The sequence below is a fragment of the Pithys albifrons genome, chromosome 9 (assembly GCF_047495875.1).
Source record: "Pithys albifrons albifrons isolate INPA30051 chromosome 9, PitAlb_v1, whole genome shotgun sequence".
In the NCBI taxonomy this organism is placed as follows: domain Eukaryota; kingdom Metazoa; phylum Chordata; class Aves; order Passeriformes; family Thamnophilidae; genus Pithys; species Pithys albifrons.
Genome location: NC_092466.1, coordinates 34,872,604 through 34,890,358, shown reverse-complemented (window position 1 = coordinate 34,890,358; position 17,755 = coordinate 34,872,604). Strand labels below are relative to the sequence as shown.

Sequence of the window (17,755 nt, the reverse complement as noted above, 5' to 3'; positions counted from 1 at the left end):
TAGGGAAGGAGGATCTGTAAAGCAGAGCCAACGAGGCATTGATCACCATTCATTCAGAGTAGAAAGAGAAATATTAATCAACCTGCAAACATTTCATGCTGGGCCTGAGCAACAGGCTGATGTGAGAACAGACACAGTCTCAGGGTGCTGTGCTGTGAAGGTGCCCAGGACATGATTTTTGTCTGCTCTGTTTCCACTGTGTCTCTTCCCTCTCCTTGCATTTTGGCAGGGTGAAAGCAACTGCTTTTTTGACCCATCTGTAGGAGAAATATCTCATGTTTTAGTGATGAATAAGCTCTCAGTAAGGAATATACATTTCTTAGCACACACAACCTGGCATAAGCTTCATTAATGTTATGTAAGTTGTAATGCAGATTTTGTTGAAAATTTTCTTTCTTCATGCCCTCTCTGTTTATTGATGGATTTTTTTTAGGCTTATGCATTAATGATTGACAAGCTTAATCTCTCAAAGACATAAAGAAATAATGCTGTTAGTGTTTTTCCCCTAAATTGTGAGCTGCATATCAGAGCAAAGTCTCACCCTGCCACCATCCAGGTGAGTTCCCAGGTGTCCCACAGCTGAGCTGCCAGCAGTGCACCCTGGTGGAAAGGTGAAGGTGAGGTCTGGTGCTTTTAGGAGACCTCAATCCTACTTAGGAAATAAAACCCCCACCCTGGATGGCTTATTAGTTTAATTAGGATACACTTGACTTGCTCTTTTCTTCCTCCAGCAGGGAAAATTCCTTGCTGCTGCTCGATAGGAGCAAAAGCCTTGGAGCTACCAGCAACAGCTTCCCCTCCTGCAGTAAGTAATTAGAGAGGCTTTCAGTGCCCTCTAATTAAATTTATGACTTAAGTACTCCCTGCCAGCATTTATATTTACATCTCTAGGTGTTTGGGGATGCTGTAGAGCAAGCAGAAGAATAGCAAGGTGTGAAGGACCAGGAAAATACTTCAGGTGGTTTCTCTGAGGGCCAGTAAAACATCTGAAATTCTCTGTGCAATGCAGGGTCATGTCATGGGCCAGTACATGAGTAGCTTCCACTGCCCTGACCTGAAGGAGTGTGTCCATTAAAGAACAGTTACTGGGAGTCAGCTCAGGAGGCAGATTTCTTTCCAGGTGATTTAAAGAGCACTTTGGGAGCCTAAAAAAATGTGCTTGGGGAGGATCCCTGCAGAGAGGACCGGAGGGAGGAAGACCATCCTGCTCTGGTGCATGGAAGGATCCCGCTGTCAGGTTTGGAAAAAGGAGGAGGAAGTAGCCTTTGTTTATTAGCCTGAATTTCTGTGCCCTTTGCTCTGTGGGTGGGGTTAGACTGGACCTAAACTGCCCAGACTCAAGCTTGCAGCAAGTGAGACAAGCTCAAGGCCCTGCTGTCATCCAAGAGCCAAATGCCAGATCAGAGCTCTGAGCTTCTGGGATGTTTAAGTGTCTCTGAAACCTTCATTCCAAAGGATGCAACTCCAGATGTTCACAATTCACTAAACAGCAGCATAAAGTGCAGGTACACTTGGTTTGCTGAGCCCAGTAGCTGAGAAGGACTCTCAGTGTGTTCTCTAAATACAGTGAAGGCAGGTGAGGAGTCCTCTAAGTCCAGCTGTGTGAGGTCTTGCCAGTGTGTGTTGACAGAGTTTAAAATCAATGTGTCCCCAGTGTCTGCAGTTGGAGCTGTGGAGTCTGGGCTGTGGCTTGCTTGGAATTGAAGCTTTCAGCTGTCCTGGTCCATAATCCATGTCAAATGTCACTGTCCAATTTCAGATTTCCTGCCTCTACATTCCTTCCCCTTCTGACCTCAGCACAGGGAGTATTTGCACAATAACCAGGAGGCATCTTCTTACAGGGATAACACCTCATGCTCACCTGTATGAACATTCCTCTGCCCTCCCCAAAGGTGTCTTAAGGAACTGGTGGGAGAAAATCCTTGCCTGTGGCTTTGTGGAAGCAGGCAGAGATGCAGTTTATTAATAATAAAGCTAATCACAAAGCTGAGCTGAGGAGATTTTCCTCTCCTTGGCTTTCTTTCTGAGACCACTGTCCACCTTGGTGGTTTTTTTGCTTGTTGGCTTTCTCCTCCCAGCCAACCTTGGCCCTCCCATCTGCTTTGGTTAGTTCCTCTGTTTCCCTGTTTGCTGGGACCTGTCTGAACACTGACCTGTGCAAATTCTTCTCTTGGCCTGTTTTTAATTACCACAAATTTCATCAAAGAAAGTGCTTAATTGCTTCTACCACAGGTAAATGCACCGTGTACAAACATCCCTGTGGGCACCTGGGTTGCTTTAGGTACAGAACACACTTCATCCTTTCCTACTCCTCTCCCAAATGTTTGTGGTGTGGTTTAGCTTTGACAAAACTTTACTTGCTGTTGCCTTTCTGTGCCCCTAATTCAGCTGCTGGTTTCCACAGGGCTCCTACTAAAATCCTCTGGTTGCTTTTTTGTCCTCTTTATTCTGGTTTGCAGGTACCCAGTGGGTGCTCCTTCAGGCTGCTGCTATCTCTGAAACTTGTGCCTTTGTTCTAATTCTGGTTTGTGGTTTTCCTGGTGTAACCAAGCATTCCCTCGTTTTCTTCCCTTTTCTAACCCTCTCCCCTCCCACCAGGATTTCTGGCAGGTACAAAGCAGACACAGCATGTGCTTTGACTGGTTTGTGCTTCAGACCTCATGATATGCACTTTTCACTAAAAGGGACAGTGTATGCTCAGCTCTTCTCCCTGCTCCTGTGACAAATAATCCTCTCCTTGATCCTCAGCCTGCAGGATTTATTTCAGAACACCTGAATGTGGCTTGAGGAAAGGACAGTGCTCAGGGTAACAGTTAATACAATGCTCTGTTAAGGGGAGTATCTTTGAGCAAAGCTCAAATGTTTCCCCTGCCCTCCTGTTTTCTCAGGGGCTTTTGAGGCTTCTGACTTACTTTGCAGCTTGATGAGACTGTGATAGACCTGGCTCTGCTGGAAAATGGCATTTTCCCCTGGAGGCCACAAGGTTAGTTTGGTTCTGAGAGGAGGAACAGGCATCTCTCTGGCCAGAGGCTTTGGGGAATCATCATCTGTTTGCAGGTGTGTAAATTTGGGGAAGATTTCATTTGCAAACTTGGGGTTTTCAAGTCATAGAACTGTGCAGGGTGAGCTGTATTAAAGAATGTTCTAGGGAGAAGTTATTTAGGTATTCTAGTTCATCAGATAGCTTGTAGGAAAAAGAACTAGAAAGCAGAGGGGAGTTCATTCAATATTAGTAAGGAAAAAGGAAAATATACTCTAAACACTTGCAGTTTGCCCTGTAGCTTTGTGACCTTAATGAAATCCATAGGGGAAGTTGGGGAAAAATAAACAATTTGGTGTTATGCCCTCAGTGGGTGTGTTCAGTCTTTTAATCAAAAAGTGGTTTCTGGGGTCATTTTTGGCTCTAATTTTTTTAATAGCTTTGCTGGTGGGAGATTATTGCCTAATACTGGAGGGACACAAAGCTGAGCTCTGACACTCTGTCCTTGGTAGTGTGGAGTTAGTGGGGAGAGGGGGGATGGATGGGGCAGGATGGGAGGGACTTTTCAGGAGATGCTTGACCTCAGTGACGGCAGAAGGTCTGGAAAGGGGAGAAGCAGGTGTAGAAAGGAGGAGCTGGAGATGGAAAAGAATGGCAGGACTTTTAGTTGTGCCTTAATTTGGTTCCTTAAGCTGTTTGCAGTCTCCAAAACCACAGTTACATGTGGTTTGTCCCCAAACCCCTTTCTCATTCCATGGGTTATTAGTGCCAAGTGATGGCCCCAACCTCATCAGAGTTTAATCCTGGCTTTTCATCCAGAATTTTTGTTTTCCTGGTATCCTGTCAAGCTGGGATTTCTGTCTGGGAGGAGCAGCCCTGTGCATTATCAACATGAGTTCAGCTGGGGAATGTGGGCTGAGAGGAGGGAGAGCAATATCCCAATTTCCATCCAGAGACCTAAACAGCCATTTAAATTCCAAGGTGGCAAAAGTCAGCTCATTTTGGAGGCGTGATGTGGGCCATCAAGGACCTCATTTAAATCCTCCCCATCAAATTTCCATGCAAAATGCTGCTGTGGCCCTACAGATTGTGATTCCATTACCCTGAGGGAGCACAAGTGTACACTGTCCCTTTGCCAAGGCTTTTCCTATTTGCTTTTCCAGCAGGGGGTTCTCCCTTGCATGAGTGGCTCTGCTGCCTGTCCAGGCTCGGGGAAGTCTGTGTGGTTCATTCTCTTGGTTGTCCAGAATGCTGGCCTTGCACTCCAGGTGCCATTTGTGTGAGGGGTGATGAACATTTACAGCCTTGCTGCAAGGGAGGGAAGGCACATTTCTCTCTCCAGTCTCAGGAGTCCACCTGAGTAATAATCACCTGCAGTAAGAATTGCTCCCTGGCTTCTGGTTCTCCAAATTCAAATTTAGAGGGAGACAAGACACAGAACAACCTCATCCATGTCCAGCTCTGTATTTTTTTGCCTTTGTGTATATATAAAATAACCCCCAAAAACAAAAGTTTTAAATAACTCTTGATTAAAATTAAAATATACTCTCTAAAAGGTCACAACCTGCAGTATTATCTGCCCACAGCAAACCTTAAGCATTTCCCTGTGTCAGCACCAGCCACCACCATGGATGTGGCACTGAGTGCCATGATCTGGTAAAGGGACTGGAGTTGGACCAAGGGTTGGACCTGATGATCTTGGAGGTCTTTTCCAACCCAATCCATTCTATGATTCTGTGATTTGCCATGAGGAAGCTGTTTTGTTTCCCTGTAATTCACTTCACCCTGAACTGTCTGGAGCCACAAGGATTGATGCTGTGAGCTTTCCCACAGCAAAAAGAGCCTTATGAGTCTAACAAAGTCCTTGTGCTGTTTCCATCACAGCCTCAAACACTTATTTCTTATATAATGATATAAAAAAACCACCCAGAGGTGCATCTAAAATGACTTATTTCGCATCCACATTATAAAGTTACCTTTAAAAACTCTTAAATGCCTCAGTTTTCCCCCCAGGTTGTTTTTTTGTTCATGTTTCATGGCACTGAGGGACTTCCCCTACCTCTTTTTCCCTAAAGGGCTTTTGAGCAGTTGGGCTGAGAGGCTGCATTTTAAAATCTGATTCTGAAAACATTTTATTTCTTTATCTCAGTTTTCTTAACACGAGGTGCCAGCGTGAGTTATCACAAAATCTCAAAATTGTCTTTAATTTATATCTTAAAGTGGGCAAAATTAAAAATCTGCCTGTTTTCAGAGCCTGCAGTTCAGCATTTTGAAGGCATTGATATTTTTGGTAACCACTGGCATTTCTGAAGGGTTTTCCTTTCTCTTCTTTGTGTGATAGACCAACACACACCATCTGCTACAAATGCCTTAAAGTGTCTTGATTTATTTCCCTGGATTTTCAGAGCCCTGCCCAGGAAGGATGTGCAGTAATCCATGCCTGGTAATCCTGCAGGTTCTGCTGGATGAGGCAAATGGGACTTTTTTCCCTGTTAACCATGAAATAAATACATTAATAGATGTCTTTTAAATGTTCTCCATAGCTGAAGGTGGTCAGTTGAGACTGAAAGAGAATTGCTTTGCCTCAAGGTGACTTCACCCAACATTCCTGGGTTTGGATTTGCTTCCACAATGCTGGTCACCTGGAATTATTTCTGTTCCAAAGGAACAAGCTGAGTTTGTCAGTAAAAGTCGGTTTATGCTTCATCTAAAATCACTTGCTAACCTACAGAATTGCTTTCTGGGTCTGGAGAAATACTCATGGTCTTGCATGCACTTGGATATTTATGTTGCTGTCCTTTTGGAAGGTGTAAGTCACTCTCAGGTGGTAAATTCCTGAAGCTTTGGTTTGGGGGAGTACAAAGGTGCTGCTGGGCCGTAAGGGATGAACCTGCCCAAGGTGTGTTTTCCCTCTGGATCAACCCCTAAACTCTCAGCTCTGAGAGGCTTCCCAGGAACGTGTTCTTCCCAAGGCAGCAAATGAAATGCTGCTTGTTAAGCAGGCTCTGAAATGCCAGATGAAGTGGGTTTGCCAGGATTTAGCAGATCAGGCCTGTGTCAGGAGTGGGAACACCAGCACTGTGTGTCCATCCCTTCCTTTGCCAAAACACACCTTTTTATTCCAGATCTCCACAGTTAAATATGACCATGTTTCACTCTTCTCTCAGCCCTGGGGAAACAGTTTTAACTCCAAAGTAAAGGTGACACTTGGCAAGGAACTTAAGGATGCAGTGGGGTCTTTTTCCCCCAAATCCTTTGTTATCTGGGAGCTGTCCCATGCACTTGGCCCAAGGGAGGCTCCAGCCCTCCAGGTCAGTTTTGGGGTGGAATATGTGGAGTTTGTGATTTATTTAGATGCTTTGGAGCCTGTTCTTCCCAAGGCAGCAAATGAAATGCTGCTTGTTAAGCAGGCTCTGAAATGCCAGATGAAGTGGATTTGCCAGGATTTAGCAGATCAAGCTTGTGTCAGGAGTGGGAACACCAGCACTGTGTGTCCATCCCTTCCTTTGCCAAAACACACCTTTTTATTCCAGATTTCCATAGTTAAATATGACCATGTTTCACTCTTCTCTCAGCCCTGGGGAAAAAATTCTACTCCAAAGTAAAGGTGATACTTGGCAAGGAACTTAAGGATTCAGTGGGGGTTTTTCCCCCAAATCCTTTGTTGTCTGGGAGCTGTCCCATGTACTTGGCCCAAGGGAGGCTCCAGCCCTCCAGGTCAGATTTGGGGTGGAATATGTGGAGTTTGTGATTTATTTAGGTGCTTTGGAGCCAGCCTGAACACAAAGCAACTCCAGGGAGTTGCCTGCATGCAACACACAACTTACTCCTCCAGCACATGGCTTTGGTTGGGGGAGCTTGGCCAGTGTATTGATCTGTTCAACCCATGTCCTGCTGCTGGGCTTGGAGCCTGAGCTGGAAAGGGCAAACCAACCTTTATATTTTTTTTTTACCTGTTGTCCATGTCTGGTCTTGTAAGATAATCTGCCTGAATGACTTTTCACTGAACTTACACGTGCTTGTGCCCAAAGCAATGGGATATTGGGATTTATTTTTCCTCTTCTGTGTTGAGTTGGATGTTTGCTCGCCTGTGTGCTCGTTAATTATGGCCCTCCTGCTTGATTAAAAATACACCATAACTGTGAACTGTTTCCCGTGGCTTGCTCACACCTGAATGCTCAGTTTGGAATGTCTTTTTGGATGTGCTTCATGATCTTAACCAATGACTCTGGTTTTGGGGATGGATTCAACATAGAGAAAGGTGCTGAAGGGAGGAGAGATGTGACTGTTTGAACTGAGCACTTTGAGGATTGTGTCGTGTTCAGGTACAGGAGGGTGTGGGTGACTCATTTGTGACAATGACACGTCTCTAGGAAAGGATGAATGTTTGGAAAGGGATTTTTCCCGAGGTGTTCTGATCCTTTCTGGCTAAAAGGGACTATGCTGGGGGGAAAGTGGGATGTGCTGGAGAATCCCAAGGTCTGTAGGCAGTGGATTTAGGTGTTGGTGAGGACTGACTTTGGTCAGTGACCTTGAACTGGGAGGGGTCACAACAGCCCACGTTGGGATTTGTGCAGGCGGCAGATTGATTTATTTTATATTATATTATATAATTTTTCCTGGAGGTTCTGCATCACTCTGTAGAATATGATGTTTCATGGTGGGGAACAACCCCTGGGAAGGGATGCTGCCAGTCTTTCCCATGCTGGGCTGGGCTTCCCAAAAACTTCATGGGAAGCAGTTAAACACAACTGCTCGGGGACCAGAGGAAAATAAATAGGAGAGTTGGGAATTTTTTAAAACTACTGTCTTGAAAATCTTATTGATCAGGTCAGTTGTTATTTTCTGTTATTAAGATCAATGGGAGAAATTCCCTTTTACACAGACTATTCTAAGTTGGGAGGGACCCACAAGGATCATCGAGTCCAACTCTTCAGTCAATGGCCCACACAGGGGATTGAACCCATGACCTTGGCATTATTACAGCCAAGTTTTAACCAACTGAGCTAATCTCAGGGTCCTGTTTGCATTCACAGCTTATGTGCCCCAGGTGTGTGACAAGGCTTGTTTAATATAAATAAGTTAAATGTTGTACTTTGTTTGCTCACAGTAAGATGCAAATGGGTAAATGCTTGTCCCTCTCATCTGTCTTTGTATTTCAGAGAGTAACTACCTTAATATCCTTTTTTATTGTTAGTCTATGGATGTGCTTTTCTCTTATGAGGAATATTTTGAGACTGTGAATTTTAAGTGCAGAGAAGAAACCCATAAAAATTAATAAACCAGCCTGTGGAACTTTTTCCTGGGATCCTTGGAGCAGGATGCTGATGGGGAGTTTATGATAAATGCTGCTCAAGAGGGGCAGTCAGAGGGAGAGGCAATAAATCACACAAGCAGGTGAGATGCAACTGCAGGAAAGTGCTTTCTCCACAAACCCTCCCTCTGGTTTAAAGGAAGACCAGGTGTTGTTAATTTGTTCTTCACATCAGCATCAGTGTCCTTTTGCTTTGGCTCCATCTCGGTGGGAAGAGAAGCAGAGGCATTTTTGGAGTAGATGATACTTCAGCCTGGTACCCTGTAAGCACAAAAAGCCATTTCCTTACATCAAATGAATGCCATTAGCATGTTGTCTGCTGTCAGTGATTCACCCCTTACTCAATTCCTGACACTCTCCACATGGGAAAGGCAGAGTCCCTGGGAAGAATTTTATGTGATCAGTAGGGCTGAACTATTTTCCCCTGGAAACTGCATTTTTCTGGTGATCTATATGATTATTTTTGTCTCTTTTCTTGTGGTTTCCGAGCCAGATACGTGTTAAATTTTCATCTCAATTATTAGCTGAGCTCATCCCCACTCTGCAGTCACACACAATGGTGAGTTCTCTCAAAAGAAAACCCCAAAAAGCTGAGGTGGATGAGAGACAGCAGCTGCAGACAGTGGGGCTGACCCCTTGCTGGGACATCTCTGAAGGCTTCCAGCCACAGCAACCACCTGGTTGCTTCCCAACCTCCTTGCTCTTGGCAAGCCTAACCGTTCAACTGTGATGTTTTGTTTTGCCTGCCTGTTTGATTGTTGGTTAACCAGTTTTCTTTCCTTTGCCTTGTATATGGTGGGATCTCCGCTAGACAGAGGTAACGGTGGGGGCGGCCGTGCGGCCGGACCCTCGTGTGGTGCTGTTTGTCGGTGGTTTCTCCTCCAGCTGCTCCCAAACTCAGCCTTGCTCTCACCATGCCTGTGTGCCTGCATGGCCTGGGTGCTGTGGGATAACCCCCACCCCTCCTCTCCTTGGCACTGGTTGGATTCTCCCCCATGTGTGTGTGTGTGTGTTCCTCCTCCTGCCGTGTTCTTGGTGTGGTCACCAGTGTGGCTTCCTAACAGTGTGGTGGATCCTTTGCAGTCTTTGAAGGTTCTGCAGATCAGGGGGACTGGGATTTTTGCTTTAGGAAGGTATTCTGAGCTGCTCAGTGCAAAAGAACTGGAGCAAAAGGGAGATTGAGGGTCAATTTTGGTCCCAGTCCTCCTCCTGGGGTTGCACACACACACCTGGGTTGTGTGTTACTGATAACTAGATGGTTCTGATAACTTAAAACACACTTTATATTCATGTCAAACAGTTCTTTCTTGGCTACTGCTGCAGCAGAGTCTGGCTAAAAAGCTGCCTGGGAAATATAGTCATTCCCTGGGAAATATAGTCATTCCCTGGGAAATATAGTCATTCCCTTTTTGAATCCTATCTTGAAAAATTCTAATTTTCCTGACACTGCCCTCAAAGATTCTGATCATTTTAAGGCTGTAGTTTTGTTTATCTGTCTGTCACCTTGGCTAAACCAGCTGAGGAATCCTGTGCAGTTCCTTATCCCTCATTTGAGGTGGGGCAGCACTGATCCTTGCAGGGCTTTTTGGTCAGATCTGAAGGCTGGAAAAGGTCCACTGTTTATGACTGGAGATAGCAGGGATGTGTGTCCGTGGAGTGGCTTGTTGGTGGGAAGGACACAAAGCAAACCCTTCCTTTCCCCGTGTAACTGATTGCTTTGCTCTCTCCCTGGCTGTGGTTGGGTGCCCAAGCAGAAGCTGTCCCAGGAGCGGGAGAAGTTTGCTGACGAGGACAGCATCTTTTATGCCCTTGGAGAGTGTGGACTCATTTCTTTCTCCGACTACATCTTCCTCACCACGGTCCTTTCCAGTAAGTACTGCAGATTTTCCCTGCAATTACTGCTTTTTTTTTAGGTTTTGAAGCTTCCCAAGCAATGATTTTGCTGTTGTTGCCTCCATACCTTTCCCTAAAAGGCGTCCTTGATCTCCTGCAACTCGAGCTGAGTGATTGCTGCTGCTTGTCAGGTTCAGGCTGAGCTTTGGGTGCTTCAGCAGGATGAGCAGATCCATGACTTCTGGAGACTGATTTCTCTCTTTGGAATGTGACAAATTTTTTTTTTTAATGAGTCATTTGACCTGCTGTTCAGGACTGTAAGTGGAGATGTGTTCACATGATAACCCTGTGTCTGGGGGAACGTGGCTTTGCCAGCTCCTGGCTGGTCTCATGCCTGTCCAAAGGGCCTCTCCCAGCTGTATTTCCACTTGGGTGAGCTCAGGCCTGTGTGTGATGTAATCCAGTGAGGAGAGGAGCTAAGCTGTTTACATTTCTCCAAGGATCATTAGATACCTTCTGTCCTTCTGACTATTTCTGTGATCTGCCAATCTGTTCCAGCAAAGTCTTCTGCACTCCAAGTGCTGGCACTTAAAAGTTTGCTTTGTTGGCAAGAACCAGTGAAACTGAAGCCTTTGGTAATGTCAAATGGCATTTCTAGGCTTTCTTCAAGTGGAAATCAAGCTCCAGACCTCACTGGCAGAGCTGCTCTGGCTGCTTGGAAGGTGCTGTGTCATAAACACCAAAGTCCACAGCAGTTTTTCAGCCCCACTGGAAAATGGGGGGTAATGGGGCCACTGTCCAAAGAACTCAAGACATTTTATTTTCAGACAAGTATCTATTTCATGATGACCTCATTTGTGCAATGAAAAAGCTGGGTCCTTCCCAGCTGTGTGCAGACCCCAGTGCAGTGCAGGGAGTTAATGCCCCACGTGTTGTCAGAGCAACAGGTGCTTTATCTTCCCTCCATGTCCTTTCCTGCTGTAATGTGGACACATGAGAGGCAGCTCTTACTTACTGGGGATCTATTCCCGGGGACAAGAAATGCTCAAGGTCTTGTTTGTTGTCAAATGGACGTGGTGGGGCAAGACTTGTATGTGACCTTCATGTTGTGAAAACAAACAGTGAGAGATAAAGCAGATTCAAGCCAGGGAATTTGTTTTATGACTTTAATCTGCTTTTTTTATCTGACTGAGTCTCAGAACTGCCTCTTAAGACCTTTGCTGTTCCTTTCTTATATTCGTCTTGCCTGTGCCAAAATGATCTCAGGTATTCACTTGTGTACAGGGCTTTTCATTGGAGTCTCCACAGGTGACAATGAGCTCTCAGACCTCTGAGACCTCCTTACTGGATGTGGTTTAGAAAACACTCTTGCCCTTGTTTTTATGGCTGTGCTGGTGGTGAACAACCCCCTAATCAAAATTAATGTCATGTGCTTCCAGAGGCAGCAGTAAGAGAAACTGCTCTTGCTTCAGTGTAATTTCTTTGTTGTGAGAATAAAAGCAAAGGATCTCCTTGTGTTGGAGGAAGAGCCAGCCTTGTTGTGGAGGGCTGTGCAGGAGGAACTGGGGGTTTTCCCTCTTTTTCTTGGGCTTTTAAACATGTTCCCAGTTACTGGGGAGTTAGTCAGACTAACAAGAGGAGGCAGAACTGGGTGGTTTGTGCTTTGAGGAGCCATGTGAAGGGTGGGCAAGGAAGGAGCTTTCAGAAAGTAAAATTAAAAAAAAAAAAAAGGAGGAAAAAACCCCAACATTCCATGGCTTTTAGGCTGAGTTTTAGGTATTTTGGGAGTTTGCTGAATAGTCACTGAAGATGGAGATGGAGCAGTGTCTCTGGAGCTGCTGTCAAACAGTGATTCCCCAGAGGAAGAGTTTGGGTTTCATTTGTAAAGCCTTTGCTTTTGTAAGGATAAAACTCCCCAACAAGCCTTGCCCTGTGGCTAAACAGAAAATTCTCTGTTGCACCATGCTGGTTTGCTCTCCAGCTACAGTAAACATTACAAACATTACCTTGCAGGAATCCAGTTGTTTCTTACCAGTTTTTTCCCCTGGGAAATAAATAAAATAGCATGAGGAAGGTAAGTCTTAACCCAGACAGTTGGGTTTTCTCCTGTTTTTTATAAATAACCCAGACATTTAGGAGGAATCTGGACAAGATAGACATGAAGTAGATAATCCACTCCAGCTGTGTCCTCTGGAATGAGCAGGGAGGGGAGGACAGAGGGCTGGAGGCTTCACCTGTGTTGCTCTCAGACAGTTGTTTGCATCTTGCCCAGGAAATGCAGCCTGTCACCACACTGTATTGGGAGTGATTTCTCACTGTCTGTTCTCACTGAGTTTCTGTGAAACTGTATTTTTAAAACAACTAATAAAGCAGCTTTTAACTGCTTCAGAAAGTCAGCCTTCTGTGGAAGGCAATGGGAGCTGAGGGGCCTTGAGGAAACTCCCTGCCCTCTGTTGCTTCAGCTGCTCCTCCCGTTTTGGGGCAGAGGTAAAAGATGAGCAAAAACTGGGATAACGAGGTTCTGGTGGGATTTCCCCTGAATCCTTGGAATGTCACAGGAAAGCAAAGGCATCGATTTCCTGACCAGGGGTTTATCCTGAATCCTTGGAATGTCACAGGAAAGCAAAGCCGTGGCTTCCCTGACCAGGGGTTTATCCTGAATCCTTGGAATGTCACAGGAAAGCAAAGGCATCGATTTCCTGACCAGGGGTTTATCCTGAATCCTTGGAATGTCACAGGAAAGCAAAGGCATCGATTTCCTGACCTGGGATTTCCCCTGAATCCTTGGAATGTCACAGGAAAGCAAAGCCATGGCTTCCCTGACCAGGGATTTCCCCTGAATCCTTGGAATGCCATAGGAAAGCAAAGCCATGGCTTCCCTGACCTGGGATTTCCCCTGAATCCTTGGAATGTCACAGGAAAGCAAAGCCATGGCTTCCCTGATCTGGGATTTCCCCTGAATCCTTGGAATGTCACAGGAAAGCAAAGCCGTGGCTTCCCTGACCAGGGGTTTATCCTGAATCCTTGGAATGCCATAGGGAAGCAAAGCCATGGCTTCCCTGATCTGAGATTTCCCCTGAATCCTTGGAATGTCACAGGAAAGCAAAGCTGTGGCTTCCCTGACCAGGGATTTCCCCTGAATCCTTGGAATGCCATAGGGAAGCAAAGCCATGGCTTCCCTGACCAGGGGTTTATCCTGAATCCTTGGAATGCCATAGGAAAGCAAAGCCATTGCTTCCCTGACCAAAGAGGCTTTTGCTTTTGGACTTGGAGGAAGGAGAGAAAGAGCTTTTCCATCATCAGTGACTGCAATTTCGGAGCAAATGGGCTGTGTTAGGCAGTGCTGTAATGTTGGCTTTATTAACAGGTGCTGAAGGGAGCTGGGCATTAAAACAATGGATTGGTGTTGTTTCCACGGTGGGGCTGTCGCTGTGTCTGGATTTAATCCTCCTGGCAGGAGGGTTAAATAACACTGTGGCTGGAGCCACAGTAATTACTCTCTTGCCAGGGCTCTCATAGCAAACCTGCAGCTCCTTCTCCCATCTCCTGCTGGGGTTCTTTCCAGACTACAGCAAGCTCCATCCCTTAGGATAGTGATGCCATGAGAGAACCCACAACCAGGACTCTGAGCCAAGTTAATGTGGGATAAGATAAAAAGGTACCTTCTTTAATGTCCAGGCTTAGGGCTTTTAGGAATACATGATGACATCTTCCCCCCAGACACTGGTTTCTATGGTTTTTATAATATGGTCCACCCAAGCATTACTTTACACATCTCTCAGTCCAGACTCTGGTTACATCTCCTGAAGATTTGAGTCTGGGGTCACTGGGACCCTCTGTCTTCATCAGTTCTTCCCTTCCTCAGGCTTTTGGAGTTCTTCCAGTGTTCTTACACTCAAGGTTGTTGTTTTATGTTTGGTCTTGTCCTGCAGGCCTTTCTGATAGTCTTCAGCTTTTCTGCCTTGAAGAGAGCCCAAACAGCTAAAAGAATTAGAGCTACTGATCTGTGGTAGGGGTTAGGATGTATAAACAATGAACTAAGGCTGTTACAAATATGAACACTACATTTTGCTACAGTTACTGTGTTCCTAAAATCTACAAAATGTGAAAATCAAAAATCAAAAACCCCTTTGGTGTCAATAAATTCACCTGTGTCCTTTTTTTCCCTGTGTAGGAATTAAACCCCATGCCCTCTGACTGTGGGAATGGTGTTGTGGCTGGATACTGAGCTCTGTGTGTGTCCCTGGGAGCGCTGGCAGGGAATGTTCTCCCACTCTTCTGCAGGCAGGGGACACCTCACCCAGGGCCTGTTTGCACCCTGGCTGCTCTCAGTGTGTGTTCCTGGCTGACAGGAGGGTGTTCAGCCCCCATCCCTGCCACAGTGAGATCTGGGACCTCATCAGTGATGGTTTAGTGCTGCTGTGCCCTGTGCCACAGGGCTCCTTTCCCCAAGGAAAGGAGATCACAGAATCACAGACTGTTCTGAGTTGGGAGGGACCCACAAGGATCATCGAGTCCAACTCTTAAGTCAATGGCCCACACAGGGGATTGAACCCATGACCTTGGCATTGTTACAGCCAAGTTTTACCAATGAAAGGTTGCCTTGAGTTTATAGGACTGTTTTTGTTTGGGATCCTGTTCGTGTTAATTTTGTCTTTAATCTTTCAAGACCCACCTTTTGCTTACATGGGCCCACCTCACCCACACTGTTTGGTACAGGGATGTCTTCAGGCCTTTCTGCCAGCCCAGCTGCTGCTGTGTGGCATTTCCAAGGTATCTGAGCAGCACAGAGGATATCCAAGAGATACCCCACTTCCAAATGTAGTTCTGGCAGCTTCCTGTCAGAGTGAGGGCTCTCTGGCTCAGTATCCCACTGGTGCTGAAGGACAGGACAAATGGGATGGATTTCTCACGGTTTGGAGTCCTCCCAAGCAGAGCTTGACACCTCTGATTTGGAAACTGCCCCATGGAATGCTGTCCCAGCCTTTCCTGCAGTCTTCCCGTGGTCTTTCTCAGTTCATCTCTTCATCATTTGCATGCTGAGATGAGCTGATGGATCTCCACCAACCTCCCTGAGCACAGAGGATGGTGGATTCCCTGAGGGAACCACTACAGTGCACACAGAACTTGTCAGCCAGGCTGAGGAGTTCCAGAAACCTACTGAGGATTGTTTCTGTGGAATTAGGAAATGGAGTCATTTTGTGCTGCTCGTAGGCATATCCCTGAACAACAGAAGTCAAAGGAAGGAGCAGAGAATCATAGAATGGATTGGGTTGGAAAAGACCTCAGAGATCATCAAGTCCAACCCTTGGTCCAACTCCAGTCCCTTTACCAGATCATGGCACTCAGTGCCACGGCCAATCTCACCTTAAAAACCTCCAGGGATGGGGAATCCACCCCCTCTCTGGGCAGCCCATTCCAATCCCTGAGCACTCTCTCTGCAAAGAATTTTTTTCTCATCTCCAACTTCAATTTCCCCTGGCAGAGCTTGAGCCCATCGTGCCCCCTTGTCCTATTGCTGAGTGCCTGGGAGAAGAGACCAACCCCCACCTGGCCAGAACTTCCCTTCAGGCAGTTCCAGACAGTGCTGAGGTCACCTCTGAGCCTCCTCTTCTCCAGGCTAAACACCCCCAGCTCCCTCAGCCTCTCCCCACTGCACTTGTGCTCCAGTCCCTTCTCCAGCCTCGTTGCTCTTCTCTGGCCCCGCTGAATTGTGCTGAAAGACATCACAGACACTTGGCTTGTGTGCAATCAGCATGAGCTGCAGTAGAGTCAGAGGGAAGCCTTGCTGAGAGGTGTCTCCAAGTGTGGAGGGTTGAGTTTGGGACAGAGAGAACATAAATGAATGCAAATCCAGCAAAATGTGGCCTTTCTCATCAGCAAGCTTGGAATGTGTTTCAGAAGGCTTTGCTGCTGGTGAGTGTGCAGGGCAGTAAAGAGCAACTGAGCGCTGCAAATTGGTCCTCTGAATAATTGGAAGTAGTTTAAAATGGCATAATTGGCTTAAAGATGCTTAATCACCCCATCTAATCCCTCTGAGGCTCCCTGGGCTTTACCCTGATGGATGGAGTGGTTTTTTTCAGTGTGCTCAGAGCTCATCTGTTTGTCTGGTGGAAGTTGCTCATCTTCATAACATTCCTGTGTGTGGCTTTGGCTTTTCTGTCCCAAATATTTAATTTGAGCAAACGAATCATAGAAAATATCAGCTTCCCCTTGCACTAACTCCTGGGTTAGTTGAAAAAGCAGCTTGGTGTGTAGAGCTGGTGGAGTTATGGATCTGCAGGATCATTTCCATCTCGTCTTTCTAGACATAGTTCCACAAGGTAGGAACAGGTGAGTCGTGAGGGCTCCAGTGCCATGTTTTCATTCCTGTTGATCTGGTGAAAGGTGTCCCTGTCCCTTGGGTGATCTTCAAGGCCCCTTCCAAGCCAACCCATTCTGTGATTCCATGTTAAGGGTTTGGAGGAGTCTTCAGGAAATCACCATATCCCCCTGGACACCTAAAGGTAGAAATGAAGTTAGAAAAGAAACTGCAGTTCCTCTGACCACTTTCTGCCTCGTTGCCTGAGGGAAATCAGTTGCAATGAAAAATCCTGTTTCTTAATAATGTCAAAAAGGGTGATGGGGAGAAAACCCACAAAAACAGGAAGCTGGGAATGCAGCAGAGTGTTTGGAGAAACTCCAGAAGTGGTTTTCCCATGTAAAGATGAGCTTCTCTTTGTATTAAAAGCAAACAGTCCTTTAGATGGCTTTGGAAACCACAGCAGGAGGGATATTGTGTTTGTTTGGAGATATCTTAGTTAAGGAGGCAGGGGGGAAGTTCAGAGAAACTGCAGCTGGGAATAGTAAAATTGGGGGGCAAAATAAAAGAGGGGGAAGGGCAACATTGACTGAGGAAAGTGGTGTCTGATGCCTTTGGGGTGTGCAAGTTTGAGAGCTGCAAGTGCAGGAGGAGGAGGAGAAGTGGGGGTGCTGCAGACTGAGGTAATGGGTACCAGGAATGGACAGGGTGGGCCACTCTTCTCAATAAATCCTGTCCAGAAGCATCACAGCCAAGAGGAGAGGCAGGAACCATCTCACCCAGGACCCATAAATCCAGCCTGGAGATCAGGGATGTGCATCTTAATGAACTTTCCTTCCTGAGCAGGGGCAGGATGAGCTCATTGTGTTCCCTGGCTCAGGTTCACCTTGTTTGGATTTAAGTGTCAGTACAAGGAATTGGAGTTGGATATGGAGACCAAAGGAGGAAACCAGCCATGTCACTTATTAGCTCAAGGAATGGAGTAATTAAATTTGCCAGTTTAAAGCCACGTCCCTTCCCTGTCCTTAGAAAATACAGACCCTGCAGATTTCTGATGCTGAACTGTTCATTTTAATCTTGCAAGTGTTCTTTGCTAAACTGCTCCTGGAAATGTGTGTTTAGAGATGGAAAAGGAGGGAAATGGCTCTTGCAAGGGGTAAGTGAAGTATTTTGCTCTCTCTGTTCACCCCACGTCTGCACAAATGGGATGTGGTCTCTTTTTATATTACATATGTAACATCTTTCCTTAAAAAAAGGAGGGGGAAGAAAAACCTCAAACATGGAGTTTTAATAAGGAGTAACAAATTTTCCAATCTCAAAATAAACC

At 46.0% G+C, this 17,755-nt stretch overlaps 1 protein-coding gene across 6 annotated transcripts in view; it reads left to right on the top strand.

The window, feature by feature from the left end:
• Nucleotides 1-17,755, top strand: part of MICU1 (mitochondrial calcium uptake 1) — a 104,580-nt gene that overhangs the window by 46,464 nt on the left and 40,361 nt on the right. For 5 of the 6 annotated variants that reach the window (XM_071564363.1, XM_071564368.1, XM_071564365.1 and 2 more), the window contains 2 exons: nucleotides 8,788-8,853; nucleotides 10,049-10,163. In XM_071564363.1, coding sequence (XP_071420464.1) covers nucleotides 8,788-8,853; nucleotides 10,049-10,163 — 181 coding nt within the window. The remainder of the gene's footprint in view (nucleotides 1-8,787; nucleotides 8,854-10,048; nucleotides 10,164-17,755) is intronic. The other variant, XM_071564369.1, reaches the window with a different exon arrangement.